The sequence below is a fragment of the Barbatula barbatula genome (genome assembly GCF_947034865.1).
Source record: "Barbatula barbatula genome assembly, chromosome: 13".
NCBI lineage: Eukaryota > Metazoa > Chordata > Actinopteri > Cypriniformes > Nemacheilidae > Barbatula > Barbatula barbatula.
The window spans coordinates 9,212,469-9,237,127 of NC_136776.1; the positions used below are offsets into that span (position 1 = coordinate 9,212,469).

Genomic DNA, 24,659 nt, shown 5'->3' on the forward strand with positions numbered 1-24,659 from the left:
TAAGGTTCTGCTTAGGACTGGGCAATATGGCAAAAATCTAAACCCGATAATTATTCCCATATTGTATGATAACTATATTTGTTAATGCTGCCAGCTTTGAGCATATCCGAATAATGACTGAAGCCAAAAGAAACAAGCTCATGCCTCTTTGAAGAGAAGAGCTGCATATGCACTCATTCAGAATTCAATGAACCTCAATAACTATTTCACCTCACATAAACTGTAGTACATATCTTTACTCATGCAAGCATGTTAAATACATTGTTCAATCTACTTGACGCTTCCTAGCTGTTGTCGACCTTTATTTCTGCTGTCTGATTGGCTGTAGAATTTCATTCCAGATCGAGTTAAGATGTCAAGAGCTTAATGCTATTAACATGACATTTTATTGCGTTTCAATATTATATCCTTTATAGGCCTAGTCCTAGTTCTGCTACACAACGGTTTAATTTCTACAACTAGAGAAATATATTATTGTTCTTTTATTGTTCTTAAACAGGAAATGTCTAAAATGCTTTAGTTTGACACAATTAATTTGGGTGGTTATTACTCTACTTCTTCAGAATTAAATGTTTTGACGAATTACCAAATGTTTGTTTTGTGATAGTTGTTCATGAATTTCTTGTTTGTCTTGAGCCCTAAACCACCGTCCCACCTCTCCTGGAAGTCTCTTGAATTTTGATGGCTGCTCAGGTCCAGATCCTGGCTTTTACGGAGAGACTGAAAGACTTTGCGAAAGTAACAAAGAGCGTTTTCTGATTCCTTTTCTTTGTGGGCAGGCTTTACAATCAACCTTTCTCTCTCTCCAGTTCAGTTTACAGCTCAGCTGTCATTTATGTACATTATGTAGTGTCCTGTGCCATTGCAGAGTGCCCAAAGTGCAAACTACATTATAAAAAATAAAGTGTGCACTGTTAGCAGAACCTTTTGCTGATTGCCTGTGATGAGTTGAATACATGAATACTTAGAATAGATCATGCACATTCTTTGCTTTCACTATCAACAGTTAAGACTAAACAACGACTGCAAAAGCTGCAAATATTCACTGATGCTCAAGGAGAGAACTCCCACCAAATTACTTTGAATCGTTGAGCGTTGTGTTGATGTAATTTTCTACTGTAACAGGAAGACAGTGCGGAACATATGAAGTACCGCTCCCCCCTTTTTTTAAATGACCAATTGTCTCACATAGGCTAATCGCAAGGGCAAGGCCCTGTGTGAACTTGATGTGCAAGGCCCTCTGGAGGAGGGAGTGTTTTTTGCTGAAGTTTTATGATGATTCGATGAATGAATGCATCTTTTCCAGGCATCTGATGGACAGATAATCTGCACTCTTTGTTGTTAATGTCGTGGATATGTCTGCAAAAAGTTTGCCTCAGTTTAACAGACTTAAATGAACTTAAATGAGGGTGGGTTTGCTTTAACTTCTCAGGTTATATTTATGGTTTGGTCTCGCTTTTACAATTCATGCAAATTCAACAATGTTTTAAAACTATTGGTATGTAAGCATGTATCACTTAAATTATTCCAACGTAATTATACAAAATCGTAACAAATCCAGAATTTCCTAATAAAAAACCTGTATTGCATACTAACTAAAACGAATAATGTGTTGAACTTGCATTTATTATCTAAAACGCAAATAGTTCTGAACAAACATAACTATATAGCAAAGGTAAAATGTTATATAATGATATAATGAAATTAAATTAACAATACGCAAAACAGCATACAGTTGTATCTACGGCAGACTGGCATAAAAACATGCTGTTTTTTATTAAAACGCATCCAAATGCTTTTTCGTATGTAAGTCTTTTTAATCTTGTTTTCTGACCAGAAATTTAAAAAAGCGCACTCCGTGCTCTGAATGTTGTGTTGCTTGAACTGTATGAACAACATTTAATTTGTTCACTGAGTTTTCGTTACGGTTAAATGCCGCCACATCCGAAAGCCAGAGGGCGCTCTCCCACAGAAACTACGCCACAGAAGAAGTACGATTCACAACACCCTAAAATGGTTTTCACATTGAGAACACACATCTTTCTCTTGACTCTTCATGCACACACTGCGGTACGTGACACTGTATGTCTTAGGCTCTTCTGTGTTTACCCACTCGCCAGCATGTCTCAAGCTTTAGATTCACTGCATACCTTCCATATGAATCTGTTTGGATCGGGCCAAATGAATGTCGAATATCTATAAACTTCTACAGACTATGTCAGGCCTCGTTAGAGAAACATTGATGTTGGTTATTTTCTCCCTGCAGTGGTTATAAATAGGCCTGCCACTATGATTCACTTTGCATTGTTTTCAAACGACAACAGTGGGCCAAGCCATTAAGCACAATCTCTAAAGGTTACTTTTATAAATGGGATATAAATGGGTGGAAATTGGCACAAGAGACATGGCGGAAGTGTTTGAGGGGCTATGAAGTCATGTCACAGTCATATCACCTCTTAGGTTAACCTTAAAGGTTTCCTGAACTAGCCGTTTTTATTATTTTATACTGTTGTCTGAGGTCTACTTTTGAAGTTTGCATGGTTTTTACATTCAAAAACATAGTAATAGGCAATTTTCTAACCCGGGTTTTGAGGCCAGCTCGAGAAACGCTCTGTTTCATGGGCGTGCCACATTGAAAACTTGGAAGACTCTTTAGTAGTTACTGTCATGATTCCGCCATCATGTCATGTTTATTCTTGGTCTTGCAGCGGAGTCATGGCATAGCCTTAGGTTTTGTGTGAGAAAGACATGGCTTTGTTTTGATTCTAACTTGCCATGTGCTTTCTCGTGTCTCGTCAGTGTTTCCCGCCCTTTTGTCTCGTTAACCTTCCCTGAGTGTTTCAGTACCCGCACCTGCCCATTGTTATCTCCTGTGTTTGTTCCCCTATAAAACATCCTCGTGTTCATTGTCCTGTGCTCGTTCATTGTATATTGTACCTTGTATGCGGTCCTCGTCTGTAACCCTTGTATTGATTATCCGTGCATCTTGTCTCTAGTTCTGGTCTTGGTGAGTGAGTTAGTCTAGTCTTGTCCTTAGTGTTTGTTTTCTCAGTTTAGTTAGTCCGTGTCCTGATTATTTCTTATCTTATCTTGTCTTGTTTTACCCCCTTGTGGGTTTTTGTTTTGTGTTTATTGTATAATAAAATCTCTGTTAACCCCGTCATCCCCGTGTCTGCCTGCACTTGGGTTCTTTCCCTCTGTGATTCATGACAGAATGAACGAGCCAATATTGAACCCAGCAGGCATCCATGGACGGTGCAACCTTTCCCCGATGGCCGTGCACCTCCGATCCCGAGTGGTGGAAGGATATGGTCTCCCAGTCCCACGCTGGAGGAGGCCCATTCCCTGCCCAGTGCCAGCGTCCCTTGCTGGACTACGCCCTGGACATTGAGGCCAGAAAGGCATCCGTTCCTGATGTGCTGGTCTGGGCATACCTGGGGGCTGGGATGGACGATCCTCCGCCTTTTCCGGAGCGGGAGGAGATGGTGTATCAGCCGTTCCCGCACCTGGTAGAGCAGCTGCAGCTTCGAGAGGAGCTACGTAGAGGCTTCTCTTCTAGTTGTTGTCCAGCCTCTCGTTCCGGTCTGACGTCTGTCCCGGAGCACTGTGTCCTGGGTGTGGTCACCCGGGGAAGCTCCACTCCACCACCTACAGCCTCCTCACCCGCAGTCAGCTTTGGTGGCAAGCGTGGGAGACGGGAATCCTGGGGGTCCTCGTCCGAGGCCTCCAATCCCGAGCCGCCCGTGCCCTTCTCGTCATTCCTTCAGCCGCCCACCAGGCGGGTGGCTCGGCTGAAGAAGAGGCAACGGAGGGCGGTTCAAAGTCCGGTGGTGGTCCCAAGTCCGGTGGTGGTCCCAAGTCCGGTGGTGGTCCCAAATCCGGTGGTGGTCCCAAGTCCGGTGGTCCAAAGTCCGGTGGTCCCAAGTCAAGTTCCTCAGCCGGCCTTCCAGCCGGCGTCCCCAAGTCAAGTTCCTCAGCTGGTCCCTCCCAGAGCCTCTGGGACTCCGCGCTCTCGAGCGCCTCCCCCCAGGGTACACTCCCCTAAGTCCCTTGGGACTCCGCGCTTCCGAGCGCCAGGGACAAAGACTGTACCCCCTTATCCCAACCCCTTTGGACTTCCCCCCATGGACACATGTGTTCCCCCCATGAACTCTGTTGTTCCCCCTCCCTTGTTTGTTATTTTTATTATGTCACCCCAACCCTTTTGTAATGTATTCTTGTCTGCCCCTAATATTGTTTAGTATGTTTTGCCTTGTCTTGTCATTGTCCCAGTCTGCCTTGTCTTGTCAGTGTATTCACGGATGTATTCATTTAAGGGTGGGCTTATGTCATGATTTCGCCATCATGTCATGTTTATTCTTGGTCTTGCTGCGGAGTCATGGCATAGCCTTAGGTTTTGTGTGAGAAAGACATGGCTTTGTTTTGATTCTAACTTGCCATGTGCTTTCTCGTGTCTCGTCAGTGTTTCCCGCCCTTTTGTCTCCGTTAACCTTCCCTGAGTGTTTCAGTACCCGCACCTGCCCATTGTTATCTCCTGTGTTTGTTCCCCTATAAAACATCCTCGTGTTCATTGTCCTGTGCTCGTTCATTGTATATTGTACCTTGTATGCGGTCCTCGTCTGTAACCCTTGTATTGATTATCCGTGCATCTTGTCTCTAGTTCTGGTCTTGGTGAGTGAGTTAGTCTAGTCTTGTCCTTAGTGTTTGTTTTCTCAGTTTAGTTAGTCCGTGTCCTGATTATTTCTTGTCTTGTTTTGCCCCCTTGTGGGTTTTTGTTTTGTGTTTATTGTATAATAAAATCTCTGTTAACCCCGTCATCCCCGTGTCTGCCTGCACTTGGGTTCTCTCCCTCTGTGATTCATGACAGTTACCCTTTATTCACCATGACTGGTTTATCATCAATGGTCTGGCATATCAGCAGAACAAGAAAACAAAACATTTAAAGTAAGATCAACCTTGAAAGTAATATATAATAGAGAAGGTGAAGGGGAAAAGCAAATGCATACACAGAGCCTAAACATTCAGTCTTGTCAATCATCATTAAAACCGTATATACAGTAAGTGGAAGTCTCTTTGCCACCCCAATGTCAGTTCTTCCGGCATCCCTCCTTCTCCTACTTTGCTCTTATTCTCTTTCCTCTGTTCAGTTTTCTTAGATGGGGCGGGGGGGGGTTAAGCTTGGAGCTTGAGCCGAACCTCTGGTTTGCACCCTTTCAAGGACAGCAAGCCAAGTTTGTTTACCATTACCTACTGTATTCAGATTAAATCGGTATGGCAAACACGGGAAAGTGTCAATGTTTTCATTTTTCGAGCTTTGAATAGTGTAGATTGACACTGTCATTTAGTTTAAGTTCTGATATAATATCACATTTCTGAGAACATTGCAGATGAATGTAAATGTGTTTTTAATTATATTGAACTCTTAGCACATGTAAACATCTGTTGTAGGTGTGGTGCTTGTGTGTTTTGAGGGAGATTCTGACGGCTACATCAATCTGGTGGCATATCCGTATGAGGAAAGTGAGGGACTGGATCACGAGGAGCTACCCGAGCGAGATCAACCTCGTCGAAAACACTCTCGTCGTAGCCTACATCGCTCCGGTAGTGAGCACAAAGATGACAGACCAGCTCACGAAAGTGACAGCAATGAGAAGTAAGTGACCTTTCATATACTGGCAAATGAATCGTAAGTGATGACAATCTGACACCATTTACTTTTTTTGAGAGCTCAGGTAAAATGGTAATGAGTGCTTTAGCAGTGACAAGACACTGAAATATGTATTCGGAACATACAAATGATCACACCTGAAATGTTGTGAACAAAAGGCAGAAACAATGCCTTAGAAAAATTATTTACGATTTATTATCATAAGTACACCGCTTCTATGAAAACAAATATAGTTATGTGAGTAATTTATGTTTGTTAGTTAATCGAAAAGCTAAAAAATACTATTCCTCTTTAGCTAAATCATGAATGAATGAGTCATAATCACCAGACTTAAGCTCAGATGCGAGAATAGCGTTGTCTGCTTCTAGATGCGTTTAAACTTGAAATTACTTTTAGCAAAACTATGTGTCGTTACCAATGTGCAGCATATGAATGTGTCATGAATCTCAAGTAGAGATGATTTCTACTGTTTTTAAGTTCTACTGTCTAAGTTAGCTTGATAAATTAGGCCCAATAAGTGGTTACACCACTATCAGCAGCAATAATCATAAGCAAACATTTCCTGTAGTTATTTATGAGTTGCATTATGGTTAATTGATGTGTCTATGCAGTCTACAGGAGTTGAAGAGTCCTCGTCTGGATCTGCAGATCCATTCAGACGTTCCTTTCCAAATGATTGATGGAAACAGCGGACTGAGCACAGAGAAGATCAGCCACAACCCCTGGAGTTTGCGCTGTCATAAACAACAGCTCAGCCGCATGCGCTCTGACTCCAAAGACAGGAAACTCTACAGTATCCTGCTTGTATACTAAATATCGATTGACAAAAGATTTACTGTCATTTTTAAGAATGTTGTCAAATTCTGCCAGCTCTAATTATTGAATTCAATGTTTTTCACAAAATCCAAAATCACTGGGTGCATTGAACTGATCACAGTAATTCTTTTTTATACCATTTGTTTTGACAAATGTAAAAAGTTTTTTTTGTGTAGTTAGGAATAGTGTTCTCAACTGGATTTCACACCAACATTTTGTCTTTTTCCTTTACATTGCTGTGGTAGACTACAGAAGCTAAATGGCATAGTAATGATAGGATAAACTAACTTTTGCCTTTTTGTGCTTGGTCCCTAATAAATAAACAGGTAATGTTCTAAGCACTGTAGAGTAAATGTGTTACGATCCTTAATGCCAAACTTCCACAAGAATTTTTGCTGTTGGAAAATGTGGTCCATCATTTCAGCTACCCCTGTATCCTGGACCTAAAGATGGGCACCCGGCAGCATGGTGATGATGCGTCAGAGGAAAAGGCTGCCCGTCAGATGAAGAAATGCGAACAGAGCACCTCTGCGACGCTAGGTGTGCGTGTGTGTGGCATGCAGGTGAGGACGGCTTTCACCTGAGACCTGTTTCCTACTGATTGTTTAGTTGACACGCAAAATGCTTGCAGCCCATGTAAAAAAGTTCAACATCTTCATCCTGTGCCATCACAGATTCGTCTTTGGTGGTTGGCAATGATTAGAATTTTCTAGACTGGATTTTACCATATTTGCATGTGTTCCCATAAAGAAATCTGATATACGGAAATACATGTAAAAACAAAAGTGTGGATTTCACATAAATACAAATATTTCACACACTTACACATCCAACAAAGTTTTTTTCCAAATGCAGCAAAAGGTGGCTTTCATGTACTTGTTTTCGATATGACAAGAATGAAAACCCATACTCTATTCTTTCCACATACTGTATATGTCTGAAACAAATATTGGCATTAGAAAGTACTGTAAATATGTCCAAATAGATAGTACTGGGCAAAAGTCCATAAAGATGTTCTTTTTGATGTGTCAGCAGGAAATGTCAATATCAATTTCCAAACATTCTGTGCGATTGTAATAGTCAAGAGGGATTTTTGTATGAACAGGACGGTCTTATCCACATAGAGCCAGAAGTTGTGATCTCACCACCACTGATTCAGGCTGGGATCACATAAAAGACAATTGACAGCCTAAATTTATTTCAACTGTGGCAACATCTCTGATATCTGGAACCACTGAGCGTCAGTTTTGTTAAAAGTTTAAATCACTCTTTTAGTAAAGTGTAAAGTTACAATGTTTTAAAAAATACTACCATGACCAGTGGCGGCTGGTCAATTATCCATGGAAGAAGACTGTTCAGCATATATTATAAATAGCTAAATCATTTTGAAATAAACAGATTTATTCACACTATATTCGCCTTGTAGTTGTGTTAAGATTCATTAAAAGTAACACTTAAAATTGTATTTGGTTAATTTCTGTGACAATACATATAGGTATTTTCTATGCTAGGGGCGCCAGATAAATGAGTCTACACAAAAGTGTCTACACAAGCTTTTTATATTTTTTATAAAACACTGTATTATACTTTAATATTTACGATGCAAAGACACTGTAGCATCTAGGAATTTTACTACAGTGCTTTGAGAGTTAAGCCATTTTTCAGCTAAGCAGCGATGAAACATTTACATCGCATGTCAAATGGCTTGTTGGGCCCCTAAAAATATGTTCATCATAAGCCGAAGTGCTCCCACTGCACTAAAGAATATTTTTTCGGGAAATCATTGACTTTTAGTTTCAGCCAAAAGCAATAAGAAAGTCCACAATATGCATTTGAAGTAAATATTTGCAGGATTTGAAAGTGACTTGGAATAACTTTAAGTTATTCTTCGATCAGTATTTTATTTACTTTACTGTGCTTGCTGTAACAACATCATGTCTGGACAGCGCAGTTTGTTTCTGACACGTTTAGGCAACGGGTGAAACTGTGATTATGACCATAAAGATCAAATGTTAACTCAGATAAAATTCTGTCAGTGTTGATGAGATGCAGTCCTTCAGCGCGGATCATATTACAGTCAGTTTATGAGTTAAAACTCTGTACAAGTATTCTTGTATGAGTCTGTTTTAAGAAGTCTTTATTGTTGTGCATTATGATAAAACTACATAATGCGCAGCCGGTTTAACTCTATGGTTTGATTGTCGGACAAAATGGAAAATAGCAACAGGGGCACATAATATCGGAGTTATGATTGGACTGGTTGACTGTCAATGAAACTTCACGCAAAGGGTCAGTTGTGGACCAGCCGCCCCTGACCATGAGTAGATTTATCAGATAACTTATATTAACTGAATCAAATCAATTGTTGTGACTGTGTTTTCTTGTGTAGGGTGACATATATGAGTGTTAAGGCTTCTAGACTGAGAAAATACGAGAGTGGGGCTTGATTTTATTCTTTGGAAGTCGATTGGATTGTTGGCCATTGAGCGGTTAATATCAGGGCTTGAATAACGTGGGGATTTTGCAGTATTAAAAAATTTGACAAAGGTGATTTGATTGCTCAATTCCTGGGAGTGCACATTGCCGAGGACCTCATCTGGACCACAAACCACACATTGCTTTCCAAGAAGGCCCAACAGCACTTTTACTTTTGTGTGCTTTACTTTGAGAGCAAGTTTCCCTCCACCAACCCTCACCACAATGTACAGTAGCCTGCCATCAGGTCGACGGTACAATAGGATCAGAGGCCACTCAGCCAGACAGCTCAACCGCATCCCCCAGGTTGAGAGAGCACTTAACTTCAGCCACCCCTCTTAAGAACCCCATGGCCAAACCCATACCTCTAGACACAGAAAGCGGATGACACAAATACATTTATTAAGATTTAATATTAGTTAATTCTTTATTCAAAAATTTAAATTTTTATTTTAACAAATAAAATTAAGGAGTTGTACTACTCTTGCTTAATTTTTGACGGCCGAAAATGGCATTATCGGCTTGAGGTCAAACCATAATAGAGAGCCGAAAACACAAGCTGAAAATGTCCCGCATCTGAAGACACGTCTGCCTTTATATCTGTGAGCTCGCATATACATATATATATATATATATATATATATATATAGAGAGAGAGAGAGAGAGAGAAAAGAGGAGGGAGACGGACAGAGAAGAAGCCTGTAACTTCTGTTTAGAGAAGACCCGTCTGACTTTGTATCTATGCAGCTCACGTATTTATAGAAGACTGTAGACATCGGCTGATGCCAATTGGGTAGGCATCGGCCACCCGCAATTGTATTCATTTTTGTGTAGTATCATATAACTGTTTCCTGAGGCTGCATATGTTGTTGTTTTGCACAGAAATGTAAAATTTAAATAATACACCATGCGTCATGCAAAGAAGAGATGTCATTTGAAGGGGGGAGTTTCTGACATTCTGAGAAATTGTGACTTTAAGAAGAGTATTATAAAACACTTTACAAAACGTCTTTCATCTCTCTGTCACATGTCTGTTATCTCAAGTTCTGTTGACAGATGAAGACTTACAGGACCTAACATTGCTGTTCACGTCAGTGCCAGTTGAGCCCTGAAAACATCTGTTTCTCATCTGCTTTTTCTTCATCATCATTCACCCCTTCCTTATCTCTTGTCTTTTTTCTGCAGGTGTACCAAATGGATACAGGTCATTATCTATGCAGAAACAAATACTACGGACGCAGTCTTTCCATTGAGGGTTTTCGAAATGCGCTCTTTCAGTTCATGCACAATGGAACGCAGCTGCGCAAAGACCTTTTTGAGCCCATGCTGAGCAAACTATGCAGCCTCAAGGCTGTCCTGGAGCGACAGGCATCATACCGCTTCTACTCCAGCTCTCTGCTCATCATTTATGAGGGTAAAGAACCTGAGTCTGTCGATGCCTTGCAGAAACCTTCAGAACTGCCCTCAGAAAAGGAAAATCTGGTCGCGCCACGTGGCTCTTTAGAGAACCTTCCTGCCTCGGACACTTATAGCCGCCCTCGGGTGCCAAGTGTGGACGTGCGTATGATAGACTTTGCCCACAGTACCTTTAAGGGTTTCCGCGATGACCAAACCATCCATGACGGACCTGACAGAGGCTATGTATTTGGACTGGAAAGTCTCATCAACATTTTGCGAGAGATTCAAGAGGAGAATCAGTAGCTGAAATTGTTTCTAAATTTGCCGCCCAGTATGCCCCATCGAGACTCTTGTAAAAGATTTGTAAAAATCGATAATGTTTGTGACTTGAGTCTTTCATACAAACAGAAAATGGTGGTGACCTCTACTGAAGTTCTTGACTTGCGCCACAGCTGTTAGAACTCAAATGGCGCCCCCCACACATACATACACACAATGCAGGACATGGATTTGCTGTTCTTCCCAAGGATTCATTGCCACCATGTGGCCACGTGAAGTACTGCAGTTATGAAACAAATGTGAACTGCTCAGGGCTTTAGGGTCAGTGTGTGTATATAGAGTCTGTGTTTGTGTGTGGCGTGAGTGCGTGTGTGTGTTTGAGCGTGAGTGCGTGCATGCTAGAATTATTCAGAATTGTTTCGCAAAAAAGAAAATTAAGCCTATTTTTAGGATGATACAGATTTTTTTAATTTTAACATTATTTTAAGGATAATTAAGCTCTCCTTCCCATCCCTGCCCAAAAATAATTATTTTAAATACAGACACAACGATTGTATAAAATCACCATAATGAATCTGAAGATGTTTATGTAAAGAATGTATTTTTTTGCATAGCAGTGATGGGCATTCTGTTTTTGAAGGGAACATTTACATTACAAAAATGTAAAAATGCAAAAGTTACTTAAAGATTCTGAAGATAGGCTTATTTTTTTCACATTGCAAATTAGATTTTTGTTCTTTTAAAACATGACCCTAACACTTGGGCTTGTTTTGGGATGTTTGGGGTCTATCTAAACATGCAGTATTTCAGGAGTTATTTAACTTAGAATGGTTGGTCAAAGCTTTACTTGCAGAAGTTGGGGGCATTTTAATGGGGTTTCAAACCTCTGGTCATACAAAAAGGTGATTCCTGCCTAATGGCAGTAGCCATACAGCTTATCTGTGTGAAAATATAATTTATAATAGGTAAACATTTAGCTTTTTTGGTAGCTGTCCTCGTCTGTTCATTTAGAGGATGTTACATTTTACTGTGTTTTATGCTGTTGGATATTTTTCTTGCCTCCTCTTGAAGTCTTTCCCATTTCGAAACTCTTCAGAATACGGTGAGTTAGTTTATGTGTAGTAATTTAGATGTACAAAGACTTATTCTGTCTGAAACATGGTTATCATTACAAGAAAAAACTTTATGATCTGTAGATTGTTATAAAGCCATTTCAAGAGCATGTTTTTATTTTTGTATGTTTTAAAATGATCAGTTAGTTACACCAGTATACCACTGACATTTTATCCACCCTTAGCACATGTAGCAACACAGTTTATGATATTCTCTATAGGTGGAGCATTTATGCACTGTGGCGTCGTCCTTTAAAAATGCACACTTCTTTCTCTGGCATAACCTCTACCTGCACTTGCAGTTGTCAAAATATAATAGTTGTCTTGTCTTGTATTCATTGACTTGTGTATTCATCAGATGTGTATGAATAAGAATTTACCAAGACAAAATATGACATCTGTGTCTGTATTGACATGTGTGAATAATCGATAGCTGGAACTGGATTGCTTTTGTTTTTCATCCAAATGTTTACCAAAATTATAGCTATGGCATTTTATCCGAGTTTATATTACATGATTAATTGCTTAATATTAAAAGTAGCACATAACATAATTCAGTTCATGTTGAAGGGAACTGTTCCAGGAGCAAATGCCACATGTGTGACTTGTCTTCTCACAATAAATAAGCATTGTACTGCAGTTATGTTTAATAACATTAGAAATACATAATTTCTTCCATGCCAACATTACTAATAAAAGTGTAGCGGTTTTGTGTATCTACACATTTATTTTGTGCCGGGACACTAAGAAAGGAAAAACTGATGTGGATGAAGTCGTCTTTGTCTTTCATAGATGTGACAGAAAGAAACTTATCCTGAAAAATACATTTTCCTTTTCGCTTTACTGTTGTTGCATGAATGTATATTTTTTTAAGAAAAACATAATATGACAACTTTAAATGTGAGCTATAAATTGTTTATTTAAGAACAATCGTCTCGTCTCGTTTTTTTATCGTTATTTTTTGTATTTTTATGTTCATTTGAATGAAATTCAGACTGTGCTTGGTGTTTAGTGAAAAAATACTGATTAAGATTTCCCGACATTTTTAGTGGACTAATGCTGTACACAAGAAAATAGCACAACTTATTAGCAATAAATTAGCAATTTGCCTTTAGCAAAAAGGTTTACATACATTATATTTAAATTTTACAGTTATTCATTTGGCAGATGCTTTTATCCAAAGCGACTTAAAATTAGGAGAGCATATTTTATACGTTTTGTCAACACGCTAAGCAGTACCGTTAGTTTACATCTTATTAAAATAATTAATTATTTTTACTTAATCTAGAAAACTGCAGCATATATTTATATATATTTTTAAAGAGAAATATTGAAAATCCTGTAATAAATCCAGAGAAGATTTATTTGTTTGGACTTTTATTTTGAATGTCGTTGGATTGTGCGCCACGTTGTTCTCATATAATTGGTTCGTGAAGACACATGTGGTTCTTAAATGCGGGGTGGGATTTAGATAGTGTACACATAATTATACATTTAGGGTATTTAGTTTACTAACTTTAAAGAATTCGCTTACAATAATTTCAAATATACGAATAACTTAATCGTTTAAAAGATGTTGACGAAATTGAACTGCTGTAATTTCAGACAAATATTCAATGGTTCCCCAAAAGTGGTACAGTCCGTTGACCCGTGACGTCACATCGCCGTGGCCCCACCCATATACAGAGCGTCATCACTGTACGGAACTGAAGTGAAATTAATTCATTACATAGCAATATAGATCAAACACATCTCTCAGAAACTTACATTTGATTAATTGCTGAATAGTGTTTATATGTTGGAGTCAGCATTAAGCGCCTTACTTTATCATCTGGAATTATTTTCACATCAGTGGATCAAGTTTGACGTTTATCGGTGAGTTTCACGATTAACGTTTAATCATTTAATATAGATTTCATAGTCTATAGAGACCAGCGTGATATAACGTTAGATGTATAACAGAAACAGGTGAAATGTTTTCCTGGACAGTAATATTTTGATCTGATTGCATTTTCTTAAAAGTCTGATTTTTTTTGTAGACAAACACATCGTTTCTTTCATGTGAATACTTAAATTATTGTATTTAATGAGAACGTTTTTAAAATGAATGACTTTGACTGAAAAGAAATAAATATCTGCCTAGAAGATTCACTTTTTTAAAAGGGGTACTTCTTTACACACACACACACACACACACACACACACACACACACACACACACACACACACACACACACACACACACACACACACACAGACACACAGACACACAGACACACACACACACACACACACACACACACACACACACACACACACACACACACACACACACACACACACACACACACACACACACACACACACACACAAGTGTGGCTGCATTGAAAAATTATTAAGGACTTTGTTAAGTAGGTGTGTCCAGACTGAGTGGTAGTGTAAAATATCAATATCCAGTCAGTCGAGTCTCGAAAGTCTTTGCTCATGACATAAATATGAATAACAGGCGTTGCAGGTTTGTTTAAAGGGCACTAAACAAGGTGTCAGTTTCTTCCTGTGTGACTAGTTTTAAATATCAGAGCTCCTCTTTTCACATATCTTCAATCATGTGTCTCAGGTGCTCTTTCTACATGACTTCATGCAAATCTATTCTGACTACTTTCAGTTCTTGTGAGACATTATGAAAGCTCTGATTCTTGTTGGTGGCTATGGCACAAGATTACGACCCCTCACCCTCACCGTGCCCAAACCGCTGGTGGACTTCTGCAACAAACCCATCCTGCTTCATCAGGTGGAAGCTCTTGTCAAGGTAGGTGAAACCACTGGTTTCGGATGTTTTCATTTAGACACTTTGTTTTGAGAACCAAGGTTAAAAGTAGCTCTCATAGCTTGTAGGACTCCTACATTTTTGTGCTAAGACCCAGCAAACAATTTTTGGTTCCCAGAACATTCTGGGAACGTTAGCGCGTGGTTCCTAGAACGTTCCCAGAACAGATATTCTAACGTTCCCTGTTAGTTTTCCAGGAAAGTTTCTTGACGTTATTAGAACGTTCCCTGTAGGTTAGAGGAACGTTCCCCTACCTTTGTACTAACGTTAGGGGAACGTTCCCCTAACGTTGCGCTAGCGTTATCGTAACGTTACGGGAACGTTCCCCTAGCGTTACGGGAACGTTATTCTAACGTTACGATAACGTTCTCCTAACCATGGTATGATGAACGAAATGAGTCTAAAATCACGTGTTATAGATTGTTTGTTGCTCAGAGAACAAAAACTGGGTTAAATAAATCAAAATTTATTAAATTAAACTGCATAAACAACCTTAAACAACATACAAAGAGAAAGAAAATAATAATACCTTTAACACGTAAAACTAATTGGCAAAATTTAATTTTCAAATCATAATAGAATTACTATATATTAAATGTAGCATGATATATATATATATATATATATATATATACACAACTACAAAAAATTTAACCAAAATATAATATAATTTAACCATACTGATGTTGATCCTTAATATGCCTGCAATTCATTTACAGTCAAGGCATTTAGCAGAGGCTTTTCCTACTCAAAGCCACAGTACAACATGGAAAACAATACAATTATTTGGCAATTATATGAAGAGTTCTATACAAATGAAAGTACATGCAGTACAATGTGTTTTACTAAAAAAAATTACAAATCTTTTCTAAACCCATGTGTATAAGATCAATGCATCTTATAAAATCATCAATGCATCTTATAAAAAGTATTTAAAAACATATACTTACAATATGCCAAAGACGCTATGTGAAAGTGCTCCTAAAAGAGCCTTTGGGGTAGAGGTAGCTGCTGTTGACACACAAAAAGAGCAAACATGACTCAATTGCATGACATAAAATATGAGGAACATGGCAAACAAGATATGCAGATTACCTGCTATGTTTTTTACTTACTATACAATCAGATGCCAATTGACTCTGGAAAAAATAATAATTATTTTAATGGAATAAATTCACAGATTCATATGATACGTTCCGGTAACGTTCGCTGTTGGTTAGAAAAAACTAACCTGCAGGGAACGTTCCGGTAACGTTCGCTGTTGGTTAGAAAAAACGAACCTGCAGGGAACGTTTCGGGAACGTTAGCTTTTGGTTAGGGAAAAACTAACCTACAGGGAACGTTCTGTGAACGTTGCCCTGTAGTTCCCAACGAAAAAACAAATGGGAACCATAGGGGAACGTTAGGGGAACGTTCTGTGTTTGCTGGGGAGTATTGCATTAAACGTCTTCCCGCTAAATATGTGGAATTTTAGAACTAGTGAAGAGAAGTCCTCACTAAGACCAACTCGCAACAATCCTAAAATACAGTAAAACATATAGTTTTTTAATTAGTAACTTTGCATATATTTAATAATCTTGATTTGAATGACTTGAATATATCAATAATTATATTTTAATATTGTTTGTAAATATGACTACATTTATATTTTAAGATCTAAATGTAAATATGTCAACATGATACCTCATTCTATAATGGCAGAGACCTATCCCCTATCAGCCAATCACCGTGGTAATGTCAGTAAACTTGCTGGCATCGTCCATGGCAACTTTGTCAACCCCACCGTTTCTCTTAGCTTAAATTTTCTTTAAGCTCCTTATGCCGTGGCCACACTTGACTTTTCCCTCCATTGACTTCCCTTCATACGCATGCGAATGCTACAGACAGGGAAGGCAAGCCCGTCCAACAATATTTCGCAGTTCGCTGCGTAGCAAAGTTCAAGTTTGGTGAACTCTCACCGGCGAATTCGTGTCACGTGAGTGCCTGAGGCCAATGGATGATCAAAAAGCCACAGCGTGACCTCTCGGTACAGAACTCTGAAAAAAGGAGGAATCATGCCCGCCCATTTTTGTACCACCGTACGAACAATCAGTGCATGCTCAAAGTCAAGTCTGACCGCGGCTTTAGTTAAAGTTGCTCTCAGCAGTGTTGTGAACAGGTTTTAAGAGGAAACTCTTAACTAAAAACTTTAAAAACTTTTTAGAAGAACTCTTAGCTGTAAGATCAAATGTTGATCTTAGTGAATACTGGCCCTGGTTTGATTAGGTAAATGGATTGTTTCAAAGCAACAACATAAACAAACGTTATTGCGCATTCGTGTGTTCGTGGACTGCCCTAAACTTCTGGTACACATTCGCAAATACGTAAGTGCCTGTAGATAATTTTTGATAATAAGCCAAAGACACAGAGAAGAAGCATTACTTGGGTAAACTTGCCTCTTCAATGTTTTGAAATTAGACTGCAATACCAAGCTGACCCGCTAGATATCAATGTCCCATACGATTTATTTTAATGTGACAAAACATAAGGACCCATTCAACAAATTGTTTATTTCATACAATTTACGTACAACAAAATGTATATATTTTTATTTAATACAATTATTTTACAATAAAATAGTATGAATTAATATAAGGGATGTCAATGTTCAAGCGTTTCATTTTTTTCTGATTAACGCAAAAAAATATTTTACGCAATTAATGCAGCATCCTTTTGTTTTGTTATCCGTTGTCTAGCGTTCTTTATATAATCACGTTCTTATTCATATAAAGGCTTTTAAACCACTTAAGCGTGATTTGCTTCGAGGCTTTCAGTGTAGATAGCTTAGATAGATAGCTTCTAGCGGGAAATGCAACACGACAGTGGTCCTGTCTGGTCTGTACAGTCACAGGCTAAAGTGAATCTTTGTCAGAATCTGTCAGACAGTGCACCAGTATTAAGTTCTCTTTCGTGCTTGAATGAACAAAACCACGCAAGTCTCGCATTTCGTTTTTAAATATTATTTAAACATTATTTTTTACGATAGTTTAGGTCATCAAGAGGGTTCGCTACTGTGCAGTACTATTATCAGAATGTTGGCTTTCATTCATAAAATTAAGCTGTTAAAGAAATCTGTTCTTTCTACATTCATTTGGAGATTAAATGTGAAATTATTATAATGTAAAAGTATATTTAAAGACATCAATGTTATTTGCAATATATCGTGACTAATCAGATTACCTTTTAAATCAATCGACAGCATAAATGAATATTAACATAAATAAATTAAAATATGAATAGTTATATTAGTAGACACTAGCCAGACTGATAAACAAACACAGACCGGAAGTTAACTGGAGGGGTCCCCGTCCGATGAAACGGTCTACATGTGGAAGTTTGCCATCCATATCCAAATTAAGTAATTTTGTTAAGACTTTAAGCGATTGAATATCTTTTTACAAATACAATACATAGCAAAAAATATATAAAATTGAAATCCAATATTCAGATTAGCCATAATTTTTTGTCGGTGCCGGTTGAGTGGTGTTCAAAATAAACATTGATACTTTCTGTATGTTTTCTTATGAAGTTATAGTTTTCTTATGAAGTTATAGTGAGTGGAGTCACCTTTAAGTTTGTTTATTGGTCTGGCTTGTATCTAATAATATAACTATTTATGTTATTAAAATAATGTTAATATTAATTAACATTATTATTTTATTGTATAATAATTGTATAAAATAATCAATGTGTTGAATGTGTCCTGTAGTTTTGTCACATTTAAAGAAACCGTATGGGACATTGACATCTAGCAGTCGAGCTTTGTATCGCAGTCTTAATTCAGAATATTGAAGAGGCAAAATTAGCCTCACAACGGTTCTTCTCTGCTTCTTTTGCTTGTTATCAGAAATAATCTAGGCACTCTATTATTTGCAAATGTGTACTGATGTTAAAGGGATGCACAGTAATGTTTGTTTATGTTATTCCTTTGAAACCGTCTATAGTCTCTTAACACTGTGTCAGGCAGGTCTGTGTTGGATATAGTTGGCAAAACTCAGAGGTGGACATTACTTAAGTATTTTCTTCTTTCAAAACAATTTCTTTTACTTCTGATATTTCACTTTCAAAAGTAGAAAAGTTTTAGATTTTGAATATACTTAAATTCTGTATAAAAGGTAAAACGACCACATGAAATTTTTTTAAGTATGAGATATAATTTAGTGAAGTCGTTTTTTACAAAGTAAAACACTGTCACAAAGTACAGGTATTGGAAAAATTGACTTGAGTAAAATGTTAAATACTTACAATACTTGAACAACAACTTTAAATGCAATATTAAAATGGGATATTTTATTTATTTATTTATTTTGTCATCCAACCTCAGTCTTGCCTAATTTATTCTAGGTGTTTTATTCTAGGAATTTTGTTCTCAAATAAATGTGTATTTCTTGTTATGTATTGTGTCAGGCTGGAGTCAAGCATGTCATCTTGGCTGTCAGTTACATGTCAGAGCTGTTGGAGCGAGAGATGAGAGCTCAGGAGCAAAGAGTGAGTGTTCATTGACTTGAACTTCATGTTTCACACATGGCTTATCATATGTGAGACACATCAAAATAATATCATTCTATTTTTGAATTGAACAGCTTGGAATAAAAATCTCTCTTTCACATGAAACGGAACCTTTAGGCACTGGTAGGTATACAATCCCACATTCTGACTGCACAACCTTCAGAAAATCAGATGCTTTAACTGCCCCGTTGTTTTTTCTAGCTGGTCCTCTGGCATTAGCCCGAGAGCTTTTGACAGACAGCGTGGAACCTTTTTTTGTCCTCAATAGTGACGTCATCTGTGATTTCCCCTTTGAAGACATGTTGAAGTTTCACCACCAGCATGGCAAGGAGGGTACAATTGTTGTAAGTAAAGGGTTTATGTTAGAAATATAATTAAGCCATGTCATTTACGTGAGTGAAATATGATAGATTTAGTTTTTGGGATGGGGTTAATATCTGCCTGATGTTTCAGGTTACCAAAGTGGAAGAGCCATCTAAATATGGTGTGGTTGTTTATGAAGGGGACACTGGACGGATACATCGTTTTGTAGAGAAACCGCAAGTGTTCGTTTCCAACAAAATTAATGCTGGGATGTACATCTTCAGTCCTGCCATGCTGAGAAGAATCCAGGTCAGCCATTTTGCTATACAGTTCACCATTTTTGATCAAAGTTTCTATACTAATTATTTTGGTTCATAAAACCTGTCAGGAACATTTCATATGTATTTGATGACGATTTGTGACTATTTGATGAGGTGGCTTTTTTATACGAAGAGTTAAATTGCACAAAAGCATACGTATATTAGGAAAAATGCAATTGTGAAATCCCATGCCTCAGCCTTGGAGTGCTAGTGTCCTGCAGTTTATATTACAACATGAAGTACAGGTCTCTGCAAAGCAATGAAGGGGCATTTCGTCAATTGGATGCCTTCAAACCAGGATAGGATGTTTTTCAACCATCCAATGGAGAAAAGTTATTGGTAATAGTATACTTGATTTTTGCAAATCTATTAAACAGATCCCCAAAAATACCTATCCCGGTTTATAAAGGTTCTACAGAGACAATAGTCTCTCAAACTTGCCTCAACACACCTGCCTGCACCTTTCTTGCCTGCCTAGTTAGTAAAACCTTGATGAGCTGGTTCAGATGTTTGGCAATTCTGTGTACCAGGGGATTTCAACTGGTTCTGTGCCAGGGACCACCATTCTGACTAACAAGTAATCGGCGGCCCGCTAATGTGTTTGTGTGACGAGAAAGTTTTGACGGTTTCATGGTTTCAAATTAAACCAACGTTGAACATCCGAAGGGGTACCTCCTCTCCTGTTTTGTCAGTCGTTACTGTAAATCCATACTTAACATAATCTTCAACCCATTTCCCACTTGTTTTCCCTGTTTCCTCCAAGGTTGTAGCTTTGTCTGAAGAGCATGCAGCAGAAGCCTGTCCATCTGTCCAGACATCAGTCACTTTCCTCACTTAAAAGCGATCCATGCTGGAGAGCTCCACTCCACTCCAAATTTTAATTCACCAATATTAAGCGTCTTTTCAATGAAACCTCAATAATCCTTAACTCCGAGATGCTGGTCTATTTCGCACGCAAGATGAATGTGTATGACGTATATGACGTTGGGGACGCAAAACACAACGTTAGCAAAGCATAGGATAGACCTGATAGGTGCAAAGCTAGCCTCTCCAGGGTCAGTTGGAATCTCAACTCCTCTATATTATTTGAGATATTTTCATTAAATTTAGTATTCACACCAATGCGCACATATTCTGGAAATGTTTGGAATAATAAATTATGAAAAAAAGTTATTTTAATAGTGAAATTAGGTAGGCTGGAATGCATGTCACTGACCACATGCAATGCCGCCGCGGACCACCAGGGGCCGGTTGAAAACCTCTGCTCTATATTAAAACTTTTTGTTCTTTTTACTCCTTTAATTCAACATTTTCTGTAATTTATCCCTCAGTTGAGACCAACTTCCATTGAGAAGGAAATCTTTCCTGTCATGGCAGAGGAAGGCCACCTTTATGCCATGGAGCTGCAAGGTGCAAGAACAAACACCAAACATATCCCACCTCTAACAAGCACACTTCATGTTCTTGGAAAATAATTTTAAATTTAAATAAAATTTTCGCCACTAGTTGCAGCTTCTACATACATGATTTGATCATGTTCCTTCTATGTTATAATATACTCTGATATACTCTTTTATAGTAATATACTGTATATGATGTTATGATGTTTCAGGGTTCTGGATGGACATTGGCCAGCCCAAAGACTTCCTGACAGGCATGTGCATGTACCTGCAGTCCGTTCGGCATCAAGCCCCTGAGAAGCTTCACACTGGACCGGGGTTCCTTGGAAACGTCCTTGTGGTATGAACAAATTTCACAACTGGTTGATTTTGATTGGATAGGCAGTGTGTTTTTTTCCAAATTACTCTGGCTTCACAAAGTACCGTGCCAGCACAAAAATGTTTTATGATTTTATGATTTAAGCTTGATACACTTACACATACCCTTTTTACACCGTAACCCCGGTAAATTGTTGTAGATCTATAGTGACTTTAGCTATCTTCCCTATCTTTTTATTGACCAAACATTGCAGTATATTTTGGTTGATGTTTACATTTTTCAGTCAGATATTTACATTCATGCAGTTGCTCTCTATGCAACATCATATTAGATGACTAGAACTGTAGGGGAAAACGACATCACTAGCATCCAAAGGCAAAGAACGCTAAAGTTGCAGAGACTAAAGGTCATTGGCAATAATGTATTCAGTATCATTTGAAAGGCCTGAATCAAAAAAAAATACAATTGTACATCCTATTATAATAGGCACCAAGGACAATGAAAGACCACATTGCAATTACTCACTACTGCGAAGTTGTGTTGCCGAATGAAATAATTCTAATATTTTCTATTTTCATTTTATTTTCTGACTGCTTTTGTCAACTTAAAACTTCCTCTGCAGTTTGTTCTTCTCGGTTTGTGCAACAGGCAACATTTTGACTTATATACTGTATTTAAAGTTTATATTGTTCTCAAATAATTATCTAATATAGAATATTATTAGAAAATTAATTTGACCAAAAGTACATGATTAAGATAAAGGAAAGTCATTCTGTTTAAAGTACCCCATTTAAAGTATTTTAAGGAAAGATGTATCATAGTGAAGTTCCAAAAACCTGACACAAATTGAGCATGAGACCCTAAGTGCTAATAAAAACATCATCTTTTGGGTACACAGTATTTGTGTACTAGAGAAGTTACAGAAATGTTCTCTCTTGTCATTTAATCAGACATTTTTTTATGTGTTAACCTGTGATCGTTTTTTTAAACAGCATTGAAGGAGCGGTCAGCTATTCATATTTTAAATAAAATGTTAGGAATTGTAATGAAAGAACTCTTTAACTTTAAGCAATTATGCTTATGCCATAAGATTAAAAGGTTTCCAAGATCATGTAAAACATTTAATATTTTTTAGACCATTTAGACGTAGCACTTTTACATACTGTAACATTATGACTAGACAAAATACAAAGGACAAACGTAATCTTTTTTAGCAAGATTTGCTTAAAATTTCAAGCAAACTAATGAAGTGTCATATTTTCCAATTGCAAATATAGTAAACATATTTCTTTTTAACAGCATATATAATAAACCATAAATTACCAAATATAATTAATTATTACACACATAATATCTTCGTGTACTTTTCTGCAGTGTTAAAAACCTCTTAGCTAAAACTGTAATGCTATTATTTAGTAAGTTTCCAGAACCGTTTTTATAATGCACTTTGTTTTACCTAAGGACCCAACAGCAGTGATCGGTAAGAACTGTACCATCGGGCCAAATGTGACAATTGGAGCCGGAGTGGTTCTGGAGGATGGTGTGAGGATAAAGCGATGTACCGTACTGAAGGGGGCGCACATACGCTCCCACTCTTGGCTGGAGTCATGCATCGTGGGATGGAGTTCATCAGTGGGACAGTGGGTACGTTTCAGGTTTCCAGATATGTCTTTCTATCTAGAAAATCAATGATATTCTTATCCATACCTATTTGCAGTTGCTGTGCTTGCCTGAGGCTTGGTTGCTAATAGTATTTGGTTGCTCTTCAGGTGCGGATGGAGAATGTGACAGTTTTAGGGGAGGATGTAATAGTGAATGACGAACTCTACATCAACGGTGCCAATGTTCTGCCACACAAGTCCATCACAGACTCTGTTCCTGAACCACGAATCATCATGTGAAACCGCCTTACACAGCCCTCACAAAGTGCTTGAGTGTGTTTTTGGCAATACTTTGCTGAATCACAAAGAGAGTATTGGCTGGGATAGGACATCTGGAGCTTTTGAAGTATGCACCTATAGATTGTGGTGTTTAATGAGGATGCTGCAGGTAGATAACATCTAGAGTAAATGCTCCCTAGGTAAAGTGTTGCATTACACGATTCTGACCTGTTGAGGGCCATTTTAAGTGTCCTCTATTACTGACAGTAAGAAAACATGGAACACAAAGACAAGACAAATGCTATTTTTTCAAGTTTTGTACATTTTATTTCTTATGAGGCACTGCTAGGCTGTCAGTGTTTGTTCGCTTTTTGGTAGGTTAGGGTGGGTTACTATTATGTACTGTATCAGACACATTATGCAACACCAGACTAAAAGACTGGAATCAGTACAAACTGCATCTCATGAGAGTTACTGAACATAAACATATGACCTTGTCTAAAGATTATGCACAAACAAGGTCATTTGCAGAAATGTCACTGATATGTGCATATGAACCAACAGGAAAAACAGACATGCAGTTATGCAAAGCTGTGTACACAAATTGAGGTATTTGATTGATTTTCATTTCTATCAAAGTAATATAAACCTGTCCAACATCTTGTTGCCTTTTTCTTTTCAGTTGTTCCTATATATAAAAGCAGTTTTTTGCTTTTTTGTCAAACACAGTTTCGACAATTTAAAGGTTTTTAAAATTGCTTGTTCTGATTCAGGGTAAATGATATCTAATTCACACATGTTCATTACATGATGATGGTAATTATGATGATGGGCAACATCGGATTCAATTTGCTTTTTTCATATCTTAACTATTGGAAAAAAGAATAACGTGCTGTGGAAATACCACCAGGCTGTATGATTCATGCATCACATAATTGACTGTACACTGTCTTCCTTGAAAGTACTTTAAATAAATGAGCTCTTTGAAAGATTAAGCATTGTCTGTAATAAACATGGATTTGTTACAAAAACCATAGTTAAAGGGATGGTTCAGCAAAATAAATGAAAATCCTTTCATTTTTCACCAGCTGTTTTTCCTAAACCTGTATGACTCTTCTGCAGGACAAAAAAAACACACAACTATTTTGACTTAAAATGAATGGACAAAAAATAATCAGACATTTCTCAAAATGTGTATCGCAGAGGAAAGAGTCAGATACAGGTTGTCAGGTACACGAGGAAGAATAAATAATGACCTAAATTAAATTTGACTTTGGAACTCTTCCTGGTATAACTATGGTACCATAGTAACAT

At 37.9% G+C, this 24,659-nt stretch overlaps 2 protein-coding genes across 3 annotated transcripts in view; both read left to right on the forward strand.

Moving 5' to 3' along the window:
• ip6k1 (inositol hexakisphosphate kinase 1) overlaps nt 1-12,670 on the forward strand; it is a 38,377-nt gene extending 25,707 nt beyond the window's left edge. The window contains exons 3-6 of the mRNA XM_079471696.1: nt 5,449-5,653; nt 6,280-6,461; nt 6,872-7,047; nt 10,145-12,670. Coding sequence (XP_079327822.1) covers nt 5,449-5,653; nt 6,280-6,461; nt 6,872-7,047; nt 10,145-10,660 — 1,079 coding nt within the window. The 3' untranslated portion in view covers nt 10,661-12,670. The remainder of the gene's footprint in view (nt 1-5,448; nt 5,654-6,279; nt 6,462-6,871; nt 7,048-10,144) is intronic.
• A 756-nt stretch (nt 12,671-13,426) lies between these two features.
• gmppb (GDP-mannose pyrophosphorylase B) lies at nt 13,427-24,470 on the forward strand. 2 transcript variants are annotated; one of them, XM_079471605.1, is made up of 10 exons: nt 13,427-13,623; nt 14,414-14,557; nt 19,022-19,102; nt 19,198-19,246; nt 19,325-19,467; nt 19,577-19,735; nt 21,078-21,156; nt 21,359-21,486; nt 22,927-23,109; nt 23,235-24,470. In XM_079471605.1, exons 2-10 carry the CDS (start codon nt 14,429-14,431, stop codon nt 23,364-23,366), a joined length of 1,083 nt encoding a protein of 360 aa, XP_079327731.1. In that variant the 5' UTR covers nt 13,427-13,623; nt 14,414-14,428; the 3' UTR covers nt 23,367-24,470. The 2 variants fall into 2 exon arrangements, with proteins under 2 accessions (XP_079327731.1, XP_079327732.1); XM_079471606.1 differs by lacking the exon at nt 13,427-13,623 and adding an exon at nt 13,940-14,263 and having other exon boundaries at nt 23,235-24,421.
• The last annotated feature ends 189 nt before the right edge of the window (nt 24,471-24,659 follow it).